Genomic DNA, 25,955 nt, shown 5'->3' with positions numbered 1-25,955 from the left:
TATGAATTATTACTGCAAGAAGTGAATGATCATTCACATATAATACTTTCTATATATTGGTGTCGTCTCTTTATAATTTAGTTGCAGATTTTCAAATCAAAATACTAAACAGCTAGAAGATCCTATAAATCAATCATGTTAGATCTTAAGTCAACTATTATATTTTAGGTTATTGTGACTAAACTTCCATCTTATTAATGGAAGCCATTATTCTTCCTTCTTTTTTTTTTTTAACACAAAAAACATGCCTACAAAATGTTTTTTTAAGCTTCATAGAATGGTGTCCTTAATATAGTGACAATACATCCGCAATAAGAAAAGTCATAATATTGCTACCTAAAAGTCATAATATTGCTACCTTATTGATGCAACTTATTATTCTACCTTTTTTTTTTAACACAAAGTTTATGCCTACAATTTTTATTTTTTTTTTAATTCTAAGAATGGTTTCCTTAATATAAAGAGAATGCAACCACAATAACAAAAGTTGTAATATATTTCAAGGTGTTATCCTTTTTTTTCTCGATATTCACCTGAATTTCAAAAAGTGATGTTGCGTTGCCAATTAATGTACGGGTCTATTTGAGCACGAGTCTTTTAAATTTTTATAAAACTTCTATTAACTATATATCTTTACATTGTTGCGACTTATTCGATTAACTTCTAAGCGGTAGGATCCGTGCGGTAGCACGGGTCAAGAGTCTCGTTAAGGTGAATTTCTCTAACCGTTAAAAAAGTAATCAAATTTTACACGCCAATGTATAAAAGTTAATCATTAATTGTATTAAACAAAAATAAAATAATTAAGAATAAGCCCATATGGTCTGAAAAAGATTAGTCAGCATTTATTTATTATATTTATACATTTAGAATTGTAAGAATTAAAAAAAATAAAAACAATTGTTGATTCCTTTCGTAGAGAGAAGAAGAGTGGTTGGTGAATCACTGAAAAAAAAATTTAAGCCCACTGAACACTGAATTCTTGGAAACAAATTCCAATAAATAAATGAAAAACACATAGCATAAGTTATTTGAAAAAAAAATCAATTCACGATTATCAAGTTCATGATAAAGGGAAATAGAACTATGAAGTAAGGCCAACGATAAAAATAAGTTGATTTTGTTATTACTTAATTACCAGCAAAATTGAATTGCTAGAATCGCAACTACTCACTACAAATGAATTCAACAAGGTATAAACAAGAGAAATCATGAATTAAACGATATAAGGATTCTTAATAATAATCGATGAAAAGGAAAACAAATATATGCCGAGAAATCCTTAACGACGTAAAAACAATTTTCTCAATGATTAAACCCGATCAACTCTACTAATTTATAATGGAAGTTAGGGTTCTAAATCATATAATATTAGGCTATGATACCACATGTTATAATTTAATCATCAAGATTGAAATTATTATATGAAATTAGAATACACTTACTTGAAAACCATAATTACTGGACTCGCCGAGAATTAGGACAAGAGTCTTCATTTACCTTTCACGTGCTCCAGTACTTAGGGTTTTCGATGGGGCAAACCACTAATGAGCAGAATAGTCAGAGTGATGACAAAGGGGATTTAACCTCTCTATCTATAACCGTGCAACCCTAGGTACCATCTATCATGGGCGTTTGGGCCTACACTTTGTTTTTACACAAATCATATTAAGTGTCCAAAAACCCTGATCACTTTTATTAGGGCTTAAACATCATCAAATGGATCACAACATCAATCCGTTTTTATCAAAACCAAAATCAACAATTGATTGCAACACACAAAATATTAGAATAAATTCTAACAGTAGATTGATTCTATAGATACCCCAACACCAATTAACATAAATAAGAAAAACCTTACATACATGTTTAGTTTTCTCTTTTTTCGCACACATACACCCATATATATACTAACTTATTTTTACAATATTTCTACTTTTGTTATAGATATAATTTCTATTATTTTTCTCCTTTTTCGCACACATACACCCAGATATATATTAACTTATTTCTACAAAATTTCTATTTTTTTATACATAGAATTTCTAATTTTTGCATAAAAAATGATTTCTAATTAAATCATTCTATTCGAGGCATACGTTTAATTATAACCTAAATTTATCATTAAAACTTTTGATTTTAAGGGCCATCGCGACACAACAGGTTAAAAAATCAAGGTAATTTTTGTTGGTTGATAAAACTCCATATAATGTCAAATGTACCTCACATTATATTCAAAAATAAATCGTCACCATGCACAATAGCAAAAGACAATAAACCTATATGATAAAGATTCAGAAAAGGACAATTTTATTTGTTTCCGAAGTGCACATGACGGTCAAAAGAAATTTTTGTGAAACTTATTGCAAATGATAAAATTGTTTTGGTAAAGAGAATTTAAATTAGGAGCTCGTAGATTTCTCAAACGATCGTGCCATAATTATTAGGATAAAGTGGCAAAGGTGAATGGCCGTTAAGTTGTAGTGGGTCGTTTTATGGATATAGGATAAAGCTCAAGTTGTTACAACTCATTAAAGACATTCATGTAGGAAAATCCTTCACAAAAAACTGAAAGGATCAAACTCAACAGAAACATCATTATCAATAGTAAGTTTTCTAACAAAAATGAGATTTTTAATTATTTTTGTTACATGCAAGACATTGTTTTGGGTTAGAGGAGAGCGATGTTTATTTAGTAATGCATTTCCACAACCGATAATTGAAACATTATAAATACTACCAACAATAACATTGTTACTCATATTGGAATAAAATGTAATATTACCTCTGTTCATCGTCATGTAAGATGTGGTACATGTGTCCACGTCATTTATCATCTATAGGAGAAAGAGAGACACGATTCATAGTAGCTTGAATATCAGTTGGTGCATATGAAAATTGTGCAACCACTACATGTGCTTGTTGAGGTTTAGGCCCAAGATTTCCTATCTGGTGGCGAGGAGTGTTCATATGTTGCCGTTTTCATTAAGCTCATACATATATTATGATACCAAAGTTTAGTGATACCATATTGAACTTTTTGTCTTGTTTCATTCCTTTCATACCAAAGTTTCTAACAACGTTGTCTAGTGACTAGAAATTCACCTTTATAAGGTGAATAAAAAGGATCTCCGGAGGTGAATATAACCCGGCCCATACATATATTACGTAATGTACCTGCTAACTGAACTAAGCTCACGAGAACAATTTTATTATTATTATTCTTATTATATTATATTTTGTACTTTGTGTTATATATTTTTATCTTTTTTTAACTCAACATTTCCATTAAGGTCAGGGCCGGTCCTAAGATTTTCGGCGTCCTGAGCAAAACAATACTTTTAATTATTTTAATATTTTTGCTCTTGCATTTTTTGTTGCACAAGATTCATTTATAATCAAAGTTCTCTAAAAATATATTTTTAATAGAATTAATCAAATCGAATGAAAAACAAATACATCTATATAGTACTGACTACTAAGTAAAAATAATAATTTGGTGCCCCTAAAAAAATGGTGCCCTTGGCTTCGGGTGCAGCCCACCCTCAGGGCCACCCCTGATTAAGGTCGTACATATATTATGATACCAAAGTTTAGTGATACCATATTGAACTTTCTGTCTCATTCCTTTCATACCAAAGTTTTTAGCCATGTTGCCTAGTGGCTAGAAATTCACCTTTATAAGGAGAATAAGTGGGATGTCTAGGGTGAATAACCCGGTCCATACATATATTATGTAATGTCCCTGCTAACCGAACTAAGCTCACGGAGACAATTTTTATTATTATTCTTATTATATTATATTTTGTATTTTTTGTTAAATATTTTTTAAACTCAAAACATTTTCATTAATTTAGCATATATTATCTTAATTATTTTTTTATCATATTTAAATGTATTATTATACAACACAATTGAAATGGTTTGTCATATATAGTCATACTCTCTAAATATCATGTTTAATTTTAAAATATAATTTAATCTCGTTGAATTTTTAGTTTGTTGGTCTATTTGTTAGTTAAAGATGTTAATATAAAATAAACATTTAACTAGGTTTATATGTTGAATCAAAATTCAAAAAGGTCAAACTCAAACGTAGAACTAAACTTGTGACATATAAGATACCAAACTTAGATTTTGATTTTTTTTTTCTTCAAATAGTCCGGTGATTATAAATTCACCCTTTTATGGTGAATAAGTGAGATATTTAAGTTTCAAACCCCGATCTCTGCATATAATTTGTAATGTTCATATCAACCAATTCAAACTTACAAAGACATGTTTTGATTTTTTTTTATCAGGTCAGACTTAAACCTTACAAAGTATAACTCAATCGAACCTACTCACATCGTTAACAATATCAATATTGTTAGCTAAGTTAGTATTTGTCTTTACTTTTCTCGTTTTATCAAAAGAAAAAAAAATACTTCGTCAAGAAATACATCAATAATAATTTCTATAATAATTTTTTCTTTTGACTACCCCTCAATTTTTCTTCTTCTTTTGACTAAAGATTTCCATAATAGATATACGCAAAGTTTTTTTAATAAAAAAAAAATATACGCAAAGTTTTGTTAATTATTATATTTTTTTATTGATATTATAAACCTTTTTCTTTTGAACCAATATTATATACTATTTAGAATAATAAGATTTAATCAAAAAGTTTTAGTGGTTTCCAAATAATGACGAATCATATCATATTTAAATAAAAATTTAATAAAATTAGATTATCTAAATTGAATAGTATTTAATAAATTACTAAAACAACTGGGTTTTTTATTTTGACAAATAGTACTATATATACTACACCAAAGATGGTTAGGCTTGTGAATACGATATTTAATTAAGTTTTAATTAATTTTTTTAGGGGAAGTTTTAATTAATTTAATTAACTTAATGTACATATGGTTAAATTCTTTTGAGGAATATCTTTGTCAACTATTGTAGTTCTAACTACTTCAGAGACTACCTTTAAAAAAAAAAAAACTGATTTTAGAGACGTACATAAATTCGGCTAAAAAAATACATTCTTTCAACAAAAAAAAAAATGTTCGTATGATTATGATGTATAATTTTTTTATACATATATTCATGAGTTAATTAATATGTGGTCCTTTTTTTTAAAAGATAAATAAGTGGTCCTTATAAATATAAATAATTTTGTTTTTAGTCCTCACAAATAAACTCACACTTTTTAGCTCATATAACATTTTTCTTTAGCATTTTATGGATAAAAAATGCTGATGAATTTTTTTACAAAGATTAAAAATGTTGATGGAAAATTTTTACAAGAAATTTAAATGTTAACGGAAACTACAATTTTCTTTTGTAGTAAATAAAAGCAAAATTTTGAATATTTATATAAACTATTTACTTAATTAAACTTATATTCAATCAAACCACATTATTCCGCCACTTTTTAAGGCTATTTTTTAAAATATCCAAAATTAATATTTTTTGGTGTGATTATTATTTGATTGAATTCATACTATAAGATTAGTGATGAATTTTTAGTCTCCGTGAGCTTAACTCATATGGTAAGTGATAATGCATAATATAAACATTGTTGAGATTTGAACTTTGGATACCTTATTCATTCATCATCCTTTATTATAAAAGCTAGACTTGGTTGGCTATCATGTTTGCCCTAATTTGCCCTAATCCCTAGCATTTTTCCCTCCTAAACGAGCTAATCTAATACCACCCGTTGATTCGATCTCTATTCTCAAACTCCTCATTTTCTCTCATATAACTTAGTTAATGCTAATTGAAAACGAATAACACACTTTTAAAGCAATTGAAAACGAATAACACACTTTTAATGACAATTGAAAACGTAGTTAATGCCAATTTGATTAACAACCCCCTACAAACTTTTAAACCATATCTTCTCCTTCTTCTTCAAAAACACAAAGCAACCCTTCATCTTCTACCTTCATTTTGATCATTTTTCGTCCTTCTCCCACTAAAGTAAAAGCATCAATGTCTTCATCTCTTCATCCTCTACAAAACCCACTCGCTTTCCACCACGCCAGAGTTGAACCACCGCCGTTGACCACCGCATCGGAATTCGCTCTTCATTGCGCCGGGGTCGCTCTCGGAAGCTTCTTTTACTTTGCAAGGTTAATTGTTAATTTCAGCTTTTGTATTCCTCATTTCTAATACTGAATAATTCATTGTTATTCATTTTGTTTTTTGTTTGATTTTTTGCATTCAATGAATTTGTCGTAAACGCGATCAAGGGGTTATTGGCATGTATGATGCAGATGTGATATTTATCAACGACTCATTTATCTTCTTTGTTGATGGTTTTTTAATCCAAACAACGTCTATGGATAAAATTTATAATTCTGCACTTCTGGAATCAAGTATTCTGTTTCAAGTTCTATTTGATAATTTTTTCGAGTAATATGTGTGATCTGTTCTGAAGTCAACGATGGCTAATCACATGTGTATTTACAATTAGACTAAAACTCTGGAAAACAATATTATTCGAAACTTATTTCAGTGGTTATTTCGACTCGACAACTAAGGCTTTGTATAATATACTTTCACTTCTTAGATGTGCCTGAAGTCTAACATTTTTAGTTTAAATATACTGTCAACGTATTAGCATGTCAAAAAGTTTATGTCAACATAAAACAGTTTACACATTACAGTCACTTTTAATTGAAATAACATATAACAATTAAGTATGGTTAGGAAAGAATAATTAGTTTATTTCCATACATATTTTGTTCATCAAGTCTAACATTTTTCAAATATCATTTGCAAGTACTAAACCTTCTACAATCACGACTTAATGATATTAGTTATAGCTTATAGGCGACACCAGTCGAATTTGAAAACACATTTAAAGACCTACAATTCGAATTTCAAATATTTATGGAACTTAATGATATGCAATTGTGAATAAAAGATAAATTAATACTTATTACTGCAAGGGACAAATTATTTCAATCAATAGATAGTTCATTAATGCTATCCAATGGTCACGCAAAATGTCAACAATTAGTATTTATGATTGACACTAACAGCTTTTGGAATTGGAAACGTCATAATGCATTACAAAGCATTTGACAGTAAATGCTTTTATGGCTGCAATGAATATGAATTATTACTGCAAGAAGTGAATGATCATTCACATGTAATACTTTCTATATATTGGTGTCGTCTCTTTATAATTTAGTTGCAGATTTTGAAATCAAAATACTAAACAGCCAGAAGATCCTGTAAATCAATCATGTTAGATCTTAAGTCAACTATTATATTTTAGGTTATTGTGACTAAACTTCCATCTTATTAATGGAAGCCATTATTCTTCCTTCTTTTTTTTTTAACACAAAAAACATGCGTACAAAATGTTTTTTTTAAGCTTCATAGAATGATGTCCTTAATATAGTGACAATACATCCGCAATAAGAAAAGTCATAATATTGCTACCTTATTGATGCAACTTATTATTCTACCTTTTTTTTTTAACACAAAGTTTATGCCTACAATTTTTATTTTTTTTAATTCTAAGAATGGTTTCCTTAATATAAAGAGAATGCAACCACAATAACAAAAGTTGTAATATATTTCAAGGTGTTATCCTTTTTTTTTCTCGATATTCACCTGAATTTCAAAAAGTGATGTTGCGTTGCCAATTATAATGTACAGGTCTATTTGAGCACGAGTCTTTTAAATTTTTATAAAACTTCTATTAACTATATATCTTTACATTGTTGCGACTTATTCGATTAACTTCTAAGCGGTAGGATCCGTGCGGTAGCACGGGTCAAGAGTCTAGTTAAGGTGAATTTCTCTAACCGTTAAAAAAGTAAGGGTTAATAGGCTTTTACCCCCTGTAATATAGGTGACTTTTGGTTTTGCCCCCTAGGAAAATTTTTTTTTAGATTCCGTCCTCGTAAAATGAAGATTCTTTGGTTTTGCCCCCTGACCCCAATGAGTCAGCAGAATCTCCTACTTGGCACGTGACGTCAGCAGATTCTGCTGACGTGGCGCGCTGACTGTATAATTTTTTATTTTTTATTTTTTTTATTGGGGTACACGTGGCATTTTTATTTTTTTTTAAAAAATAAATAAAAAATTCTGGAAAATTGAAAAATTAATAAAAAAAATTTAAAAAAATTCTGGAAAAATTAAAAATTAATAAAAAAATATTAAAAAATTCTGGAAAATCGAAAAATTAATTAAAAATTTCTGGAAAAATGAAAAATTAATAAAAAATTAATAAAAAATTCTGGAAAATTGAAAAATTAATAAAAAAATTAAAAAAATTAAAAATTCTTGAAAATCGAAAAATTAATAAAAAATCTGGAAAAATGAAAAATTAATAAAAAAACTGTAAAAAATATTAAAAAATTCTGGAATTTTTTTTTAAAGAAATTAAAGAAATCTGGAAAAATTAATCAAAATAAAAAAGTATCTGAAAAAATTTAAAATTTCTGGAAAATATTTAAAAAAATTCGAAATTTTCAAAAAAATAAAAAGATTAATCATTTTTTAAAAAATGAAATTTTTTAAATTTTCATTCGTATTTTTCGAAATTTTGATTAGTATATATGCATTCATCACTTTAAAATTTAGTTTTGTATGGTTGTATTAGGTCCAGTTTAAATTTGAAGACATGCAATTGAAATAAAACGAACCAACATGTCATAACATTAGTGAATGAGAAAGCTAGATTAATAGAGTTCGATATTGCACCCGATAGAAGAACAACCGGCAAAATTTCAGGAAATACTAATAAGTTGTAATTTTTAAATGGTCGAGAAAAGGGGAAATAATGGGCGATAATAGAACACATGAATCAACGAATGTAGTAGACATTGTTGAAAACAAAATTTCGAAAAATACGAATGAAAAATTCAAAAATTCATTTTTTTAAAAATGATTAATCTTTTTAATTTTTTTTGAAAATTTCTAATTTTTTTAAATATTTTCAAGAATTTTTTCCAGAAATTTTTTATTTTCCATAATTTTTTCATTATTTTTCATTTTATTAGATTATTTTTCATTTTTTAATATTTTTTACAGTTTTTTTATTAATTTTTCATTTTTTCCAGATTTTTTATTAATTTTTCGATTTTCAAGAATTTTTAATTTTTTTAATTTTTTTATTAATTTTTCAATTTTCAAGAATTTTTAATTTTTTTATTAATTTTTCAATTTTCCAGAATTTTTTAATATTTTTTTCAATTTTTTTTATTAATTTTTCAATTTTCCAGAATTTTTTAATATTTTTTTTATTAATTTTTCATTTTTCCAGAATTTTTTAATTTTTTTTTAAATTTTTTATTAATTTTTCATTTTTCCAGAATTTTTTAATTTTTTTATTAATTTTTCAATTTTTTTATATTTTTTTTAATTTTTTTTTATTAATTTTTCAATTTTTTAAATATTTTTTTAAAAAAAATAAAAAATGCCACGTGTACCCCAATAAAAAAATAAAAAATAAAAATAATTATACAGTCAGCGCGCGACGTCAGCAGAATCTGCTGACGTCACGTGCTAAGTAGGAGATTCTGCTGACTCATTGGGGTCAGGGGGCAAAACCAAAAAATCTTCATTTTACGAGGACGGAATCTAAAAAAAAAATTTCCTAGGGGGCAAAACCAAAAGTCACCTATATTACAGGGGTAAAAGCCTATTAACCCAAAAAGTAATCAAATTTTACACGCCAATGTATAAAAGTTAATCATTAATTGTATTAAACAAAAATAAAATAATTAAGAATAAGCCCATATGGTCTGAAAAAGATTAGTCAGCATTTATTTATTATATTTATACATTTAGAATTGTAAGAATTAAAAAAAATAAAAAAAATTGTTGATTCCTTTCGTAGAGAGAAGAAGAGTGGTTGGTGAATCTGTCTGGGTGAATGGATCAGGTATTGAACAAGGTTGGATCTTACTGGTTCAGCAAGAAAGCCAACAAGGAACTCAACTCTGTCGGTGATGATTTCAACGTACGTATTTCTTCAAACCCTACTGCTACACCCCCCTTTTTACTCTTTTTTTATTTGCTAAATTTCACTTCAATTTTTCCTCTTTTTTTTAGTTGAATACTTGAATTCTATGTAATTTCCATGTCTTGCTTATGATTCTTAGTTTTTGTTAGAAGATAGAACTTTAATCATAATTGTTGATTATTCTTGTGAATGTGACACATACATGCATGTACTTTGGGATTCTGATTCAGATTGAGATTCTCAGCTATCTGATTTTAATTGGTGGTTTACAATGTTTTTGATTTATTTGTCGAATTTTAAATCTGGACCGACTTCCTTTGTGAAGAGAATCCAGGACCAATTTGGTTGTACGATCTCAAATCAATGATCTAGATTATTTAATGATTATTTGGTAAATTGTGTAATTTGAGTCGATTGATTTCGAATCGATGGTCGAAATTAATTAATGCGTGTAATTGCATGTTGCTTTACTGCTGTGAGTCGAGATATGTTCTTTTGGGATTCTCCCTGGATATGAAACTTACTTGGAAGATTAAATTTCATACCGTGTTTTTTTATAAATAAATAAAAGTTTTGGGGGAGAACTGTAAAATTCGGATTATTAAGAAATTTAGCAGTTTGTTTATGTCTGATAATGACAATGACATTTTGGTTGTGATCGGGAGGGGGGCGGTGTAACTAGTAAACTAGGTGTTAGAACCTTTGTGCATCATGTGACTTTAGAGGAACTCAAATTGCACCCAATTAATGTTTATGTGCCAGGAATCCAAGTTTTTAAGCCTACCAATCTAGCGGCATAAACATGTGAAGCATTGGTTTATCGGATAAAAAGTGTGTGTATCATAATGTTGCATGAATTCTAGAATGTTTTGGTTTGTGTATCAGTAAAGAGGGGCTACCCTTTGGAATCAAGCTGTCACCTTGATCAATCTTTTTATGAGTTTGATAACGATGTAAAAGTATTAAGTAGTGCTGGTTACCGTGACTGTATTTCTCTTCTGACATCTACATATGAGTTTACCAGTAGGCTTTCCTTGATTTCCCATGTTGAATACTTGGTGTTCTTTATTTAATAAGTCAGATGTATTTCATAGTTTATTCGAGTTTATTTTGCCTCTGTTGTAGGATATTGGAGTTTTGAATTGTAAATACAAAATAGTATGTGTATAAGCAGCTCTCAGATTTTGCATCAATGTCAAATTTTTCATGCATAATATGTGGGTTTAGTGAATAGAAATTAGGAAGCCTAAGGATAAATGTGAGACTTTGGCGTTGGGCACAGGATTATGGTTTAATCCTGACATTAAAAAATCAATCTGAAGCAAAATCTGTCTGTATAGATTGTACAAAGAAATTATGTAACCTGTGTCTATAGATTGATATATCATTTGTGTAAGATTATGTTTCTAGCATCAATTAGAGAAGTTTCTGTTTAATGCATGATAAAATCAATTTTGAAGCTGACGCCGGAGAGGTATTTGTCCATTTATCTTTACTGGACAGTTGAAACTTTTCGCTTTGTTTGGGAAAATATGTTGGCTTGTTAATGACTTAACAATTGCCTTGGTTTTCTAGTTCTTTGTTGGTTAGATCATAGAATATTTCTTTGATCTGAATATGAGGGAAGGTGCAATGTTCAAGATTGATTTATCCCATTTACTGATAATGGAAATCATTTGTGAGTCTTGAGGGCTGTAATGTTTCCATTAGACTAGCAAATGTTGAAAAGTAGATTTCATTGCTTGATTGAATGTTTATATTAACACTCTTCCTTTGGTTTTTTTAGTCACTGTCAAGCAGCATTGAAGGAGGAACCAAATGGCTCGTCAACAAATTAAAAGGTTTGTATCTCTATTCTCTATAATTTTTCTGTGTTTCTCAATCAGGTTACTTTGTTCTAACACTGCTTATTAAAAAATCAGATTTAATAAATATTCTACTTTGATTAAGGCCCTGTTTAGATACAGTTTAATTAAGCATTTATCATATAACTGCTTATCTATGAATTGTTTCTATAATTAAAGATAAAATAAAGATAATATAAGCTATGGTTTATTTGAAATAAGCTGAAAACAACTTGTAGACATGTCGTAAGCTATTTTTGTTGGTTCTCTGTAACAGTCTCATAAGTACTTATGCCAGAAAATAAGTTCAATTAAGTGAATCTAAACAGACCTTAATTTTACCCTCTAACATGGTAAGGTATCATTTTGCAGGAAAGATGCAAAAGCCATTAACAGAGTTGCTGAAGGAGTATGATCTACCAATAGGAATCTTTCCCCGCGACGCAACAAACTATGAGTTCAATGAAGAAACAAGAAAGCTTGTTGTTTACATTCCTCAAGTGTGTGAAGTAGGCTACAGAGATTCATCAGTCTTGCGCTTCACAACTACTGTTTCTGGTTACTTGGAGAAAGGAAAGCTAGCTGATATAGAGGGAATGAAGACCAAAGTGTTGGTGTGGGTGAAAGTTACCGCCATTACATCCGAGGGACCAAAGCTGCACTTCACTGCTGGCATGAAGAAAACAAGGAAAAGGGAAGCATATGAAGTTTCTAGAGATGGTGTAATTATAGATAAATTCTAAAATTCTGATGTATTGATGATATTGATTAACATCCTGCTGTTAATACTAGTAGTTTTATAATGTCTAAAGTAATGTCTGTTCTTGTGGACCATTATGTTATCCTTTTAGATTTGAATGTTTATGATAATATGGTTGAAATTGAATCTATTTTTGGTTCTTGTTTATGATTAAGTATTTTCAGTTTTTTGTGTTTATTCGTTCTTCAATTGATAATCATATTATAAAGCTTTTTAGCAATATTTTTACAATGAAAAAAAATAAGGGAAATGGGACAAAAAAAAAAAAGCACTAAAAAATAAGGGAAATGGGACAAAAAAAATTGCACCAGCCGGGAATCGAACCCGGGTCTGTACCGTGGCAGGGTACTATTCTACCACTAGACCACTGGTGCTTTTGTTGATAGTAAGGTAATTTTTTCAATAGTTAAACTGAGAATATTCTCTAACTCTCAAACCGTTGAAGTGGATTTGGTTTCGTAAGTTAAAATCATCAAAATGATAAAACTTTAAGAAATTCATTTTGGGTTTTATAGTTACTATCAAGTTATTTTTCATTCTTTTCTATAAAAAAGTTGGAGAAGGAAAAATCATTATATGCTACTACATCATACTTAAAACCACTCATCCACATTTTACTTTGGTGATTGAATTTTCTAAGCAACTTAATTTTTTGACATGAGCATAACTCTATTAAATATGAGGTGTTAGAAAATTAAATCAAGCTAAGAAAGAAACAACCACCTAATAAAGAAGAGATAAAATTGCCACTTAAGTTGCAAAGTTTGATTAGGAATCTAAGACGTTATTACTTAACTACTAAAATAAAATAAATCAAGAATGTACTAGAAGATTAGAGAAGTATGACGTGGCATACTTTAGGTTATCCTTATCCTTTAAAAAACTTAGCTATTAAGTTTGCTTAGTCATTAAGTGATAAACTTTAAAAAAAAGAAAAAAAAAATAAAATAAAAAAAAAATAAAAAAAAAGATAAACTTTTGATTTATTAGTTATTAAAAATTGAAAGCCTATGTAAAGGCATGCTTGTGTAACTTTGTAATATATCAAGTTTTAATAAATGAAATATAGTGTTCTAAAAGAAAGTCTCTCCTTTGTTCTTTCATGGTTACTTAGAAGCGGATGCCTGAACTAATACTGTGGGCAACACCATCTGTTTTGCCTCTGAAAAACTCATTAATGGATTCAAAAACCAAATCATCAACATAAATATTCTCGAAGTTATCAAAAACAGTTTTTGAGTCCAGTTCGAATTTTTTTAAGCAACTCTTATCTAACTTTATTATTTGCACTCAACGTTTAAACATCTTTTTATCTTATCTAGCTTACTCTTCTTTTTTTACGAAAAAACAAGCTTCATCCTCTCCACAGTACGTTATGAACAACTTTTTAGTTGTTCATATTGGAGGGGAAAATATTCTAAAAGAGAGAAGAAGACTAATCTAACAAACTAATTCTTCATTATTTCATTTGATAATCATTACAATGACTAATTATACTTATTTATAGCTTCAAATCCTAACAACTTAACTAATGACTCATCATCTAATATAATATCTTGGAATATGTTCAAATGGACATATCTTAATTCATTACATAGTACAATTAAATTGACTATGAGTTGAGACATTTCTCATCTGTATTTTCAAAGCACAATACATGCTATCAATACATATAGAAATTATTGAAGCTAAAAGTATTAATAAACTAAACTCTTAACCCTAACAACCAAACTAAATTCTTCTACATATAATAAATGATGAAGAGTAATGAAAGACCCACAATCTTTAACTCATTTATCCTTAAGAAAAAGTTGTTGTTGATGTTCGATAACTTCAACTATACATGTTCTTTGAAATAATCAATTCAACTACACGTTGATTTTATCATGAGATAGAAAAATAGTTGATAACAATAAATTTTTTAAACATCAATATTTTTTTAAGTTTACTCTTCAGAATTTGTTTTCAACTATACTATCTCCATCGAACCAAGTGATTGATTTCAACTAGCTAATGTAATTCCTCTAAAATAAATTGTTTCTCAGAACACAAATTTGATTTTTAAGTAAAACAATTTTTTATCAGACCATAATTACCTACTATAAACCGACTCTTAATTACAAGTCGCTCTTCCTCTAAGAATCAGAAGGTTAAACAAAAATAAATGGGAAAATGTTAACCAGTGCCCCTGTGACACTAGTTAAGAAAATCAAATATAGTATGAGTGTCTTGGAATTTGTGTAGTCAAAATTTGAAAAATGTAAAAGATGATGTTTTCAATGCAAATCTTTCTTTTGTTGTTTTCTTAACTTGTTCCCCGGAGGCAGTAGTTAACAAGACCAATATATATAGCATCGCAAAATATATGAGATATTAGCTAAATCATGGAGAGTAACCAAATTGAAAAGAAATACTCCCTCCGTCCCTATATGTAAGCACCATTTCCCTCTAATAAAAGAGTCTTTACATATAGGGACGGATGGAATATTAGGTGCATTCATATAGAAATATGAATTAGGTAAAATCATGGAGTTTTGCTACTTATTTTAACTTTTTTAAAACTCATTACATGACCTAAGAAAGAACAAAATAATTTTTGAAAGGAATTTTATTCTAGTTAGGTAAGTGGACAAATAAAAAAGACACCAATGTTTGAGTAATAAATTAACTAATTATTGAAACTTTGACTCGCACGGATTACCAAGTACACACATTACAATCCTAAGACACGTGTGAGACATTCGTCCTAAACTTTCAAATAAAACCAAACATCCAACGTGTACCTTGATAACCACGAGCTCCCCACACGCCCTTATCATCAAACTATCCCAACCCTCCACGTGTCCCTAATCCAACGACCCACACACAATCTCCAAAATCCATAATCCCCAAAACACCCTTCACCACCATTATTTACTCCACTTTTTCCTCTCCAGATTCATCCACAAGCAACCATTTCTATTTTCTCATCACTCATGGCTCTTTCTTGTTCTAAAGTTTCATCCTTTAATGGATTTTCTCTCTCACCCAGTTTTGGAAATGGTGTTAAGAAGGGAAATTTATCTTCTTTTTGTGATGTGAGAGTTGGTAAGAAATGGGGTGGTGGAAAGGTTACGGTTTGTGCAGCAACGGTTCCTTTGACTGGGGTGATATTTGAACCGTTTGAGGAGGTTAAGAAGGATTATCTTGCTGTTCCTATTGTTCCTCAAGTTTCTTTGGCTAGACAGAACTTTGCTGATGAATGTGAATCTGTGATCAATGAGCAGATTAAGTAAGCATTTTGTTTGTGTTTATGTTCATATGAATTAGTAGTATTTTGTGTTGCTAATATGAGAAGATCAAGCATATTATTGTTGTAATCTAAATTTTATTTTTCTAAAGTAAAACTATAACTTTTCTAACTATGTGGTTGGACTAAGATTTAAATGGTTGATTGGTTAATGAATTTTAGTTAAAGTAGAATCGATCGAGAGAATCATAATTATATCTTGATTGGAACCATTTTTAGCTAAGTTTTACTTAATTTGAGGTCGAACTCTAGATTACCAATGATTCCTTGGAAATTGGAGGATTAAAAAAGATAAAGAAGCTAAGTTTAATAAAAAGCAACAATCTATCCACACACAAATTTGATTTCCTCTAATGCCAATTTTGATGAGCAAGTACATACAGAGTTGTGCTCTAGTTTTAAGCGGGGGACCCCGCAAATGGGCGGTGTGATTGGTCCTATTGGATTAGTCGGTTTTTGGATTAGATATTGAGTTTTAAAAAAATGAACACAAAGAGACCTCTAATTTTCTAAAAGAATTAAAAAAATAGTAAATAGTTTTTAAAAATCTCAAATGGGACCAAATTAGTACTACTAATATTTTTGTCTCACGAGAAACTATTGCATGTGATATATGAAATTTATTGGGATCAAGTTGGTATTTTTAATTTTTCAGAGATTAAATAGATATTTTTGTTGATACAAATTTAGATTTGGATAAATACACTCCACTCAAGGTCCAGCTAGAATTTACATAAAAATTTACTCATAAGAAAGATCTAGGATCTTATAATTTGTTACCTTTTGTTTTTATAAACAATATTTTTTCTTCTTTTGCATGCATTGGATATATATTCCCATTGTTACTATGCTAAGTGATTTTGTTTTTCATTTGTGTGACAGTGTGGAATACAACGTTTCCTATGTGTACCACTCCATGTTTGCATACTTTGATAGGGACAATGTGGCACTCAGGGGATTTGCAAAGTATACCAAACATAAACTCAAATATGACTTATCCCTCTTATTTTATTTCCCATACAGTTTTTCAATTTCATTTTGCTTTTATTGTTGAAATCAGGTTCTTCAAGGAATCTAGTGAAGAAGAGAGAGAACATGCTGAAAAGCTTATGAAATATCAGGTTAAGTTAGCTTTGTACTTTAGGGTCTGGTTGAATTGCCTTATTTGAACTTACTTACCTCAATAAGTACTTGTAAGACCTATGAAGCACGGATACGGACACCGTACACGACATGAACGCTGACGCTAATAGTTTGAAAAAATTATATAATTCAGTGTGATCACATGTGTCGGTGTCGTGTCGGTGTTGGACACCGATGCGTGTCCGACACCGGGACACGCCTGATCCGATGAGTGTTTGTGCTTCATAGTGTAACACTATTTGGAAGCGTTCATAGAAACAACTTATTTCATGTCCACGAGTTGTTTTCAGCTTATTTCCATAAGCTCTTCAGGACAGTTTATGAAAATAGTTTATATGAAAGTTGTTTATCCAGACATTTGCTTGACTAAAAGTAACTTTTCTTATAATAACTGTCTTATTGATATATCTATCTCTTATTAACTTGTTTAGAACGTTCGTGGTGGAAGAGTTGTACTTCACCCTATCAAGAATGTGCCCTCAGAATTTGAGCATGTGGAAAAAGGGGATGCATTGCATGGTGAGTTTGTTTCTGGATTTGATCACTGTCTCACACATTATAGTTTTGGAGCTTTTCATTATAGTTTGCCGTATTATGCTAATTTTTGCTTTTCCTCTATTCCTTTTGTTTCAGCAATGGAATTGGCTCTGTCTTTGGAGAAGTTAACAAATGAAAAACTTCTGAATGTGCATAGTGTAATGCCTCTTTGTCCCTTTAGCTTTTTCTTGCCAACATTTTTAAGAATCATAAATTATTTGATCTGTAGTTGTCAAGGCTAATCATTTTGAAGATTTGTGAATAATAATAGGTGGCGGACCGCAACAATGACCCTCAAATGACAAGCTTCATTGAACATGAATTTCTGGGCGAACAGGTAAAACTCATTTAAATCAAAGTATTATGAATTCATATAAAATTTTGGAATTTTGAAAAATGAGAAAAAGTTGGTTTAGCAATGTAAGGGATTCATATTTTTTGGTAATATTCTTTCTTCAGGTTGAATCAATTAAGAAGATATCAGAGTATGTGTCTCAATTGAGAAGGGTTGGAAAGGGTCATGGTATGTATATAATATAACTACAATCATTTTTCATATTGGTCCACAAACTTCGCCATACACATAACACCTATCAATTAGTACGATCTATGTAGCACCAACACTTCAAATTAAAGATGTGTATGATGTCCGACACAGAAACTGTCTGATATAGACACATGCGTGGTTACTTTTAATCACTGATTCACTTCTATTTTCTTAAATTACTATCGGTGTCTAAATGTATCATGTATGTGTTGTATCTGGTGTTCGTGTCTATCTAAGTGTTTCATAGAGTATGATACTTCCTCCTATGTGGTGGACACTCTTAAGTTCTAATGAAATTTATATATTGCTGTTTGCAGGTGTTTGGCACTTTGATCAAAGACTTCTTCATGAGGAACATGCTGTTTAATCATGAATAGCCTTTACTATTATCTGTCTACGTTTGATCTTTTGTCAAGTGCTTGGTTGTTTTCTGTTGTAACTTGTAACATAGTTTTTCTTATGTACTGAGATTGCAGAACTTAGAGTAATGTAATTTGCTAGTGTGACATGCATAAGGTTACAAGCCTTGTGCAGTAACATCTGTTAACCGCTTTTAATAATCTCTGTCATCAATAAAAAAAGAGGTTATCATGTTTTGTTCACTATGTTTTAAAAGTACACAAAAATATGTTCCTTCTAGTCATAATTTTATCAACTTCATGATTTATGTCACTTGAGTTCTTGATCAAAATACTTTCTGGTTTAATATGCTTTATTCATCTTGGAACGTTCAAACTATGAAGAATATGGAATAAATGAAGTACGGACACTCCTCAGATTAGACGTGTCTCAGTGTCGGACATTTGTCGTGTCCGACACCTACACGACACTTACACATATAACTAGACTGATTATGTGATTTTCTCAAATAATTAGCGGTGTCGGCGTGTCAGTGTCCGTGTCATGTCCGGTGTTCGTGTCCGTATCCGTGCTTTATATTATGGATATGATTATGGAAATGCAATGAATTTCTTCGGTTCATACTTTATGTTATGAAAATTGTGGAAATAGAAACAAAATCAAAACCTCAAATATAGATTACTATCAGATATTGGGTTTTACATGAGATTCAAAATTGAACTTTGATCATTCACTTTCACGTAGCTCATAACAAAAATGAAATCATGTTGGCCTTGAACAGATCACCCAAGAAGAAGATCTATTGGTCCTTTTCTTCTTGCAGGCATGTTGAGGAGATGAAGATTCAATCATTTTCCACATCACTTGAATATCTTCATATTCTCCACAAGACTCCATGTCTTTATAAAGACTAACAAGTCCATTTCTGTGTCCTGTATTTATTTAAAACCACAAATAAGTAAATGATCAAGGACAAAACATATACTACAAATTAATTTATTTAGGCCATGTTTGGATAAACAACGTATTTAAGCTCTTATGCACAAGAGTCTATCGTATTAGTGCTTATGTATAAACTATTTTATCATAAGCAGCTTGTTACTTACCTTGAGATTTGAGCCTAAAGTTTGAACTCACTTTACAAAGCATACTCTTAAAAGGGTAGATAGTAAGGCTCTTGAAACACCTCCAACCCTTCCAGTTCCTCATTTTCCAAGAGCAGGTATCTTTCAATTCCTTGCAGCCACCTTTTATACATGGCATCTTGCCCTTCAGAAAAATAATATCTAGCAAAACAACAAAATGAATACTGCCACTGCAGAAAGCAATAAAGAAGAAGACAAGGCCATTTGTGAACTTTTTGTTCCTCTAATTTTGTAAAAAAATAAAAATATTCAAGAAATTTGATTGAATATCCTATTCAAGCAGATACCAATATTTAAATTTATAATGTTACTTAAATTTATTTTGGACACATCATAAATATTTTATGTGACATATCTATTAGCTTTATCGATAACTAATCTCTGCCAAAGAATCTAGATGATCGTCTTTAATGGATCTTTCCGTCCAACTACAGTTTTCTATCTACGGAACTCAAATCGAGACGTTATTTTCAGAGATACGGAACTCAAATCGAGACGTTATTTTCAGAGATTTAAGTCTAGTTCTACTCGGATGACGTAATGTTGTTCAAACATTACTTAAATTTATGATGCACATAATACAATTTAGAAATAGTGAGTCAGAGGAAATTTGATTTGGATTTTGCATTTCCTTATTATTCTTCTAACGAATATTCTATGATGATTGCATCTATAATGAAATTTGTGTGGTGTGGGGCCCTTGTATAGCGGTTGGTTGGTTTATCTTGAGTGCCTTTGTGTTTGTATTTGCACTTCTCTATAGTTTAATGCACTAAAATAAAAATACTCATTTGTTTTGGTGTGTGAGAAATAAAAATACTCATTTGTTTTGGTGTGTGAGAAACTTACCATCTAGAGTGTTTTTAATATTAAAATCCAAAGTGTCCTAATTGGTAATTGGAGATTTTTTCTTTAAATGGTAATTGGTGATTGTTAACGTTGAAAGGAGCCTTTGGATTCTGTTTCAATCGCTTTCTGAGAATACATATCATATGTGTGGTGCAAGTGCAATTTAGAAGCTAGACTAGGGGCATGTTTGGGAACTTCATAGATTTTTTGTGTTAATTTTTTTATTACTACCATTGTTATTACTTTAATTGCTTTATTTTTAATGTTAAGTTTAATGTTACATTACAGGAGAGTATAGTCTGAAATATCTTTGGTGATCATGATGTTTATGAAATTTTGAGAATTCTTGACGCTTATTTCTTTGGTATATCCTACAATATTCGGTTTTACATGTTTTGCAGCCCCTGAAAGATGTTCAAATGTCCATGTTTGCTATGATTGCATGGAACATTTGGCGAAGAACAAACACCAAGCTTTGTGACGACAAAACTAAATCTTGTTCTGTTCTTGGCAACATACGCAACAAATTCATAAGACTCAAACAAGGTCAGACATCTTTACTAACATTAGAAAGTAGAAACCACCGCCCATTGGTTCCTTCAAATGTCATGTTGAATGTTGATGGAGCTATTTTTCAACAACAATCTTGTTTTGGAATAAGATTTGTGTGTGAGATATGACCAGCCTTTTTTTTTTTTTGTGATGGTAAAGGACAATTTGGTGTCGTAAAACCCTCGTCTGAGGGCATGCAAAGTTGAACTTGAAGCATCAACCATAAGTCGGCCTTTTTCCAACAACGCACACACTCTGCACAATCAACAACAACAAATGTCATAACTTTATTAGATTTCTGTATCTCATTCACAACAATTGTAAGAGAAGGGATAAGGTACTCCCTTGTTGCGCAAACTAGGCCGAGTAGGTAGTATATTCCTTTCAAGTCTCATTAAAAAAGTTTTTGCAATATGAGACAATCTCGAGTACATTGAAATGATCACGATTCACCAACTGTTCCGCACAAACTCTATAAGCACTTTTAACAATATAATTTCTGTGGAGATAATTTCTTCTCTGAATTGTAGTCTTAAGGAATTTTTAAAATTTCTGCAGCATCACAAGGAATAAAGAGGTAGGAGGTTGGAGGATAAGATGTTTGAAGGAACCATCACCAAAGCCAATAATCAGTCCATATATTAATGGAGGAACCATCACCAATCTTCCTACGTTATACATTCAGTAGCATTTGAGAAGTCTAGATACTGCGCATATGTAATCAAGATTGTAGCCAATTGCCACACCTAGAAAATTTCCTTGAGAAAAATATTTGGCTTCGAAGATCCTTGATAACATTTTCCTCAAGCTCAAAATATTTGGTTTTGAACCTCAATTTAGGTGCATGTCTGCAAACTTGGACTCCATGCAATTGTTCTCGTCCTTCAACATGTTTCAGAAGAGACATGAGACCTTCAATACACAAAATAAAGAGGTCTAGAGATAAGGATCTCCTTGTCTCAAACTTCTACGGCAACTGTATCATCGTTCATTAGGACTCTCCAATCAATCCATTTATTAAAAATAACCACATCTATGTTTTAGCAAACTCATACACATGGGAAACCATAACGATGAAGATGTAAACTACATTGATATGCATAAATGAACTTAAATAATATGCATTGTCGGTCTAAAACAACTTTACTCTAACATCCAATGATAATCCACTAATTTACCACACCATCTCACTTTTGTATGATTGTTTTGAAGTAAATACCGTAACACGGGAAAATGACGGTCTCTCATTAGATGTCAGTGTAAAACTATATTACACTAAATGTGTTATGCCATTAAACTCTACCCCTAATAAAATACTAAAAGAAAATTACATAAAATCAGCTAGATATCCACCTTAGAGTTCTATAGTTTCCTCCTTCACCACGTTCATAGACAAAATCAAGCTGAGGGAAGATTTTGTATAGCATACCATCAACATGCATGCTATACCAAAGCCTCCATCTCTTCCATAAAATAAGTGGAATGATCACAGATCCAAGACCGAAAGTGAATCCCATCTCCCCACTTAAAATATTCCAATCAATTGAACTATTTGTTTCCAATGCTTGAGATGACAACAACCCCTTCCCCTCATCATCACAATTCTTTGTTAATGGAGGTCCACATAATCCTTCATTACCTTCAAATGAAATTGCATCAAATGTCTGCATTTGAGTACCTATTGGGATTTCTCCCACCAAATGATTATAAGAAAGGTTCAAGTATGCTAGAAAAGTTAAACTTGCAAGCTCATTAGGAATTTCTCCACTCAAATTGTTGTTAGACATGTCTAAGGATTCAAGCTTAAGATGCATCAAATTTCCAAAAGATAATGGGATATTACTCATGAAAGCATTGTGTGACAAGTTGAGATCATTCAGTGCTCTCAAATTCACAATCTCTTCTGGTATTGGACCTTCAAAATGATTGGAGGAGAGATCCATGGAAGTGAAGATTGTTGGTATTTTTATCAACTTCATTTGCATACCTTTATTCACAATTGTGACTGAATCCAAGTAACGACCACCAAATTCGTTCGCACTGACGTAGTAATCAAATAAGTGGTCGGCTACATCATAAGGTACAGCTGATAACAATTTTCCAAGTCTTTTAACAAGAAATTTGTTGATAACCAAAAACAATTTATTGTAACGTATAGTATCATGATTATCAAACATGTCAAAAAATAATGTCCCATATTCTTCTTGGATTTCATCTTTATTATTACCACCCATCATTTTCGTCCAACTTCTCAAGAGGGATCTAGGTAGCGTGCCAGTGAAGTTATTGGAAGCTAGATCAACAATATGAAGAATTTTCCAATCACTGGTTTTAGTTGGACATGAAATTGGACCATTGAATTTGTTTGACCTTAAAATCAACACTCTAAGGGTGGAAATCTTCCTTAAAAAGCATGGAAATCTGCCACTAAACATGTTGTTTCCAAGGTTTAATACCTGTAGCCTTTGGCAGTTGGTTAGAGATTTCGGGATTAATCCTCTGAAAAGATTTCCATTCAGATCAAGGAACCTTAAATTACATGAACTTGAAATAGTGTCAGAAACATAACCTGTGAGCTTGTTTCCAGCAAGATTTAGTACTCTGAGTATACTATTCCTTGTTGTCAAACACTTGGGAATGAAGCCGCTGAATCCGTTACGGGAAAGATCAAGCAACCGGAGACTCGAGAAATTACAAAAGGACTTGTGGATATTCCCTTGGAAGCTGTTATTTGAAAGGGAGAGGAAATATACAAAAGGGAGATACATATCTATGCCTGGTGGGACAATACTGAATCTATTACTTGAGTAGTCCAAATGGACAGCATATTTTGTGAAAGTAGGAATTTTTCCAACGAGTTTATTGGAATGAAGGTCAAGGCTATATAGATTGGAATTAAGATCATAAAAGGGTCCTTCCAAATTTGTGATGAAATTGTTGGAAAGATTCAGATAAACCAGAGAGTCAAATCTCAGGATCCAGTTTGGTATTGCTCCATGAATGTAGTTGTTGGATAAGTCTAGGCCATTTAGATGGAGTTGATTTCTCAAGAACTTTGGAAATTCCCTCAACTTACAAGAAGCCAACAACAAATATTTCATCTTCGGAACCGATGAAAGGCCATCATGATTTTCATTGAAAGTTATATCAACTGACAAATTGTTGTATGAGAGGCCTAATGTATTTAAACTTTGCAGCTTCTGAATCATGTCAAGCCGCATCGTGCCATTGAATTTATTTCCAGAAAGTTGGAGGAAGCGAAGTTCTTTAAGTTGAAAGATCGACACCGGAACAGGCCCTTGTATTTCATTGCTGCTCAAATCTACCAACTGTAATTTGGAGGAAGAAGCATCTGGGAATTCATCCAATGGACCGGCAAATCCATTATGTGAAAGTGTAAGATCTTGCAAAGATGGAAGTGTCAAAACAGATGGAGGAATTTTCCCACTGAGGGAATTGTCACCTAAATTAATAGTAATGAGATTTACAAGTCCCTCCAAATCAGCAGATGAAATGGATCCTGTCAAATTATTGTGCAACAACGATAAATATCGAAGTTGTTTACTCATCCTGAAAGAAGGAAGTGTACCAATAAAGTTATTGAATGATAAGTCCAAATGAACAAGTTGTGTGAAAGTTGACATTGACATAGGGAGAGTTCCGTTGAATCGGCAGTTAGATAGGTCTAGTGTAGATAACTGCTTCAAATTGGAAAGAGAACTTGGTAAATTCCCAGACAAATTTGTATTACTGAGATTCAACGTATGAAGAGAAACATCTAGCAGGAAGTTCGGCAAAACGCCATTGAGATCCTGATTTGACAAATCAAGTATTGCCAAACTTGTCAAGTGAAAGATCTCAACAGGAATATTCCCCTGGAAGCCTGCATTTGACAAATTCAAACACCTCAAACTCATTAGCATGCCAATCTTGGAAGGAATGAGAGAGCTGAAATCATTGTAAGCTAAACTCAAATTCTGCAAATATTGCAGATTAAAGAGGTTTGAATTGTTTAGTCCTCCGGATATAAATTCCTCACTCAAGTCTAGACCAACTACATTGCCCATGTTGTATGTTACTCCATTCCATTGACAGCAATCACCACTTTGATTCCAATGAACCAATTTTTTGGAACTGGCAGGGTTGTATATAAGGTTATCCTTCAAATGGAGCAGTAAGAATTGTTGATGGTTAAGACAATGGCTTGTTGCTGCTGCTGCTGCATCAGTATTGATTGTCAAGATTATCAAGCAAAAGGGTATGAAGAAAGGCAACAAAGCTTGATGGATTTTCATTTCAGATTTATATACTCAATCACTGGTGGTAGGTTAAGATGGATTAGGGTTGAAGACGGTGTAGCTTTAATGTTTGAATGTAAAACCCTTTTATAGACATTCAAAAGATTCAGTTAGTGTTGGCTAGATCATGTAGGTTTGACTAGTACTTATTATCAGTTTTTGAATTTCACAGATAAAAAATGCTTGATCAAATAAGTAATAAACTTTGTATTTGCGTGAAGGAAAAAGCTATCAACTAAAAAATGACAAAATGTGGTTTCTTGTCCAGGTTAACAAGTGACTATCAAATATAGTCCACACTGAATACATTCTATAGAATATAAAAGAAACCCAGTGAGTTGACTTAAGGTATCTTTTGCGAGTTGGATTTTGGAAGGAAATTTTTTGGAGGGCTAAACCTATATTTAATATTAAAAACATATCAAAATATAGACTTAACCCTTCAAAATCCTCCCCCTCTAAAACTCTCCAACAACCAACATGATAGTTTTCAAACTCAGGGAACCAAGAGACGCCTTGACCCCAACAAAAATTTATTAACCAACATATATATATATATATGAGTGAGGATATTTTGACTCCAAGAGTAAGTTTGTTTACTTACTCCAAATCTTAGCCTTTAATTCTATTTTCAATTGATGGCTTAGATTGA

At 31.0% G+C, this 25,955-nt stretch overlaps 4 protein-coding genes and 1 non-coding gene across 5 annotated transcripts; 2 read left to right on the top strand and 3 right to left on the bottom strand.

Annotated features, from left to right (window-relative positions):
* Nucleotides 1–9,773: 9,773 nt before the first annotated feature.
* LOC146908139 (uncharacterized protein At5g01610-like) lies at nucleotides 9,774–12,730 on the top strand. The gene is made up of 3 exons (XM_085723814.1): nucleotides 9,774–9,976; nucleotides 11,766–11,820; nucleotides 12,196–12,730. Exons 1-3 carry the CDS (start codon nucleotides 9,890–9,892, stop codon nucleotides 12,564–12,566), a joined length of 513 nt encoding a protein of 170 aa, XP_085579940.1. The 5' UTR covers nucleotides 9,774–9,889; the 3' UTR covers nucleotides 12,567–12,730.
* A 156-nt stretch (nucleotides 12,731–12,886) lies between these two features.
* TRNAG-GCC (transfer RNA glycine (anticodon GCC)) lies at nucleotides 12,887–12,957 on the bottom strand. Its single transcript has one exon. It is a non-coding gene; the product is annotated as a tRNA-Gly (tRNA).
* A 2,566-nt stretch (nucleotides 12,958–15,523) lies between these two features.
* Nucleotides 15,524–18,701, top strand: LOC146908137 (ferritin-1, chloroplastic-like). The gene is made up of 8 exons (XM_085723509.1): nucleotides 15,524–15,854; nucleotides 16,755–16,838; nucleotides 16,933–16,993; nucleotides 17,447–17,534; nucleotides 17,649–17,710; nucleotides 17,824–17,889; nucleotides 18,012–18,075; nucleotides 18,417–18,701. The coding sequence occupies exons 1-8, from the start codon at nucleotides 15,559–15,561 to the stop codon at nucleotides 18,464–18,466; spliced, it is 771 nt and encodes a 256-aa protein (XP_085579635.1). The 5' UTR covers nucleotides 15,524–15,558; the 3' UTR covers nucleotides 18,467–18,701.
* Nucleotides 18,702–19,109: 408 nt separating this feature from the next.
* Nucleotides 19,110–19,792, bottom strand: LOC146908136 (uncharacterized). The gene is made up of 2 exons (XM_085723511.1): nucleotides 19,566–19,792; nucleotides 19,110–19,391 (listed from the first exon to the last, which is right to left on the bottom strand). The coding sequence occupies exons 1-2, from the start codon at nucleotides 19,720–19,722 to the stop codon at nucleotides 19,222–19,224; spliced, it is 327 nt and encodes a 108-aa protein (XP_085579637.1). The 5' UTR covers nucleotides 19,723–19,792; the 3' UTR covers nucleotides 19,110–19,221.
* A 2,213-nt stretch (nucleotides 19,793–22,005) lies between these two features.
* On the bottom strand, nucleotides 22,006–25,436 carry LOC146908135 (uncharacterized). Its single transcript, XM_085723508.1, has one exon. The coding sequence runs from the start codon at nucleotides 25,298–25,300 to the stop codon at nucleotides 22,343–22,345; it is 2,958 nt and encodes a 985-aa protein (XP_085579634.1). The 5' UTR covers nucleotides 25,301–25,436; the 3' UTR covers nucleotides 22,006–22,342.
* Between the last annotated feature and the right edge of the window lie 519 nt (nucleotides 25,437–25,955).

Source organism: Medicago sativa, chromosome 7, assembly GCF_051527215.1.
Source record: "Medicago sativa cultivar Bolivia chromosome 7, Bolivia_mono, whole genome shotgun sequence".
Lineage (NCBI taxonomy): Eukaryota > Viridiplantae > Streptophyta > Magnoliopsida > Fabales > Fabaceae > Medicago > Medicago sativa.
This window is presented reverse-complemented; position numbering and strand designations above follow the sequence as displayed.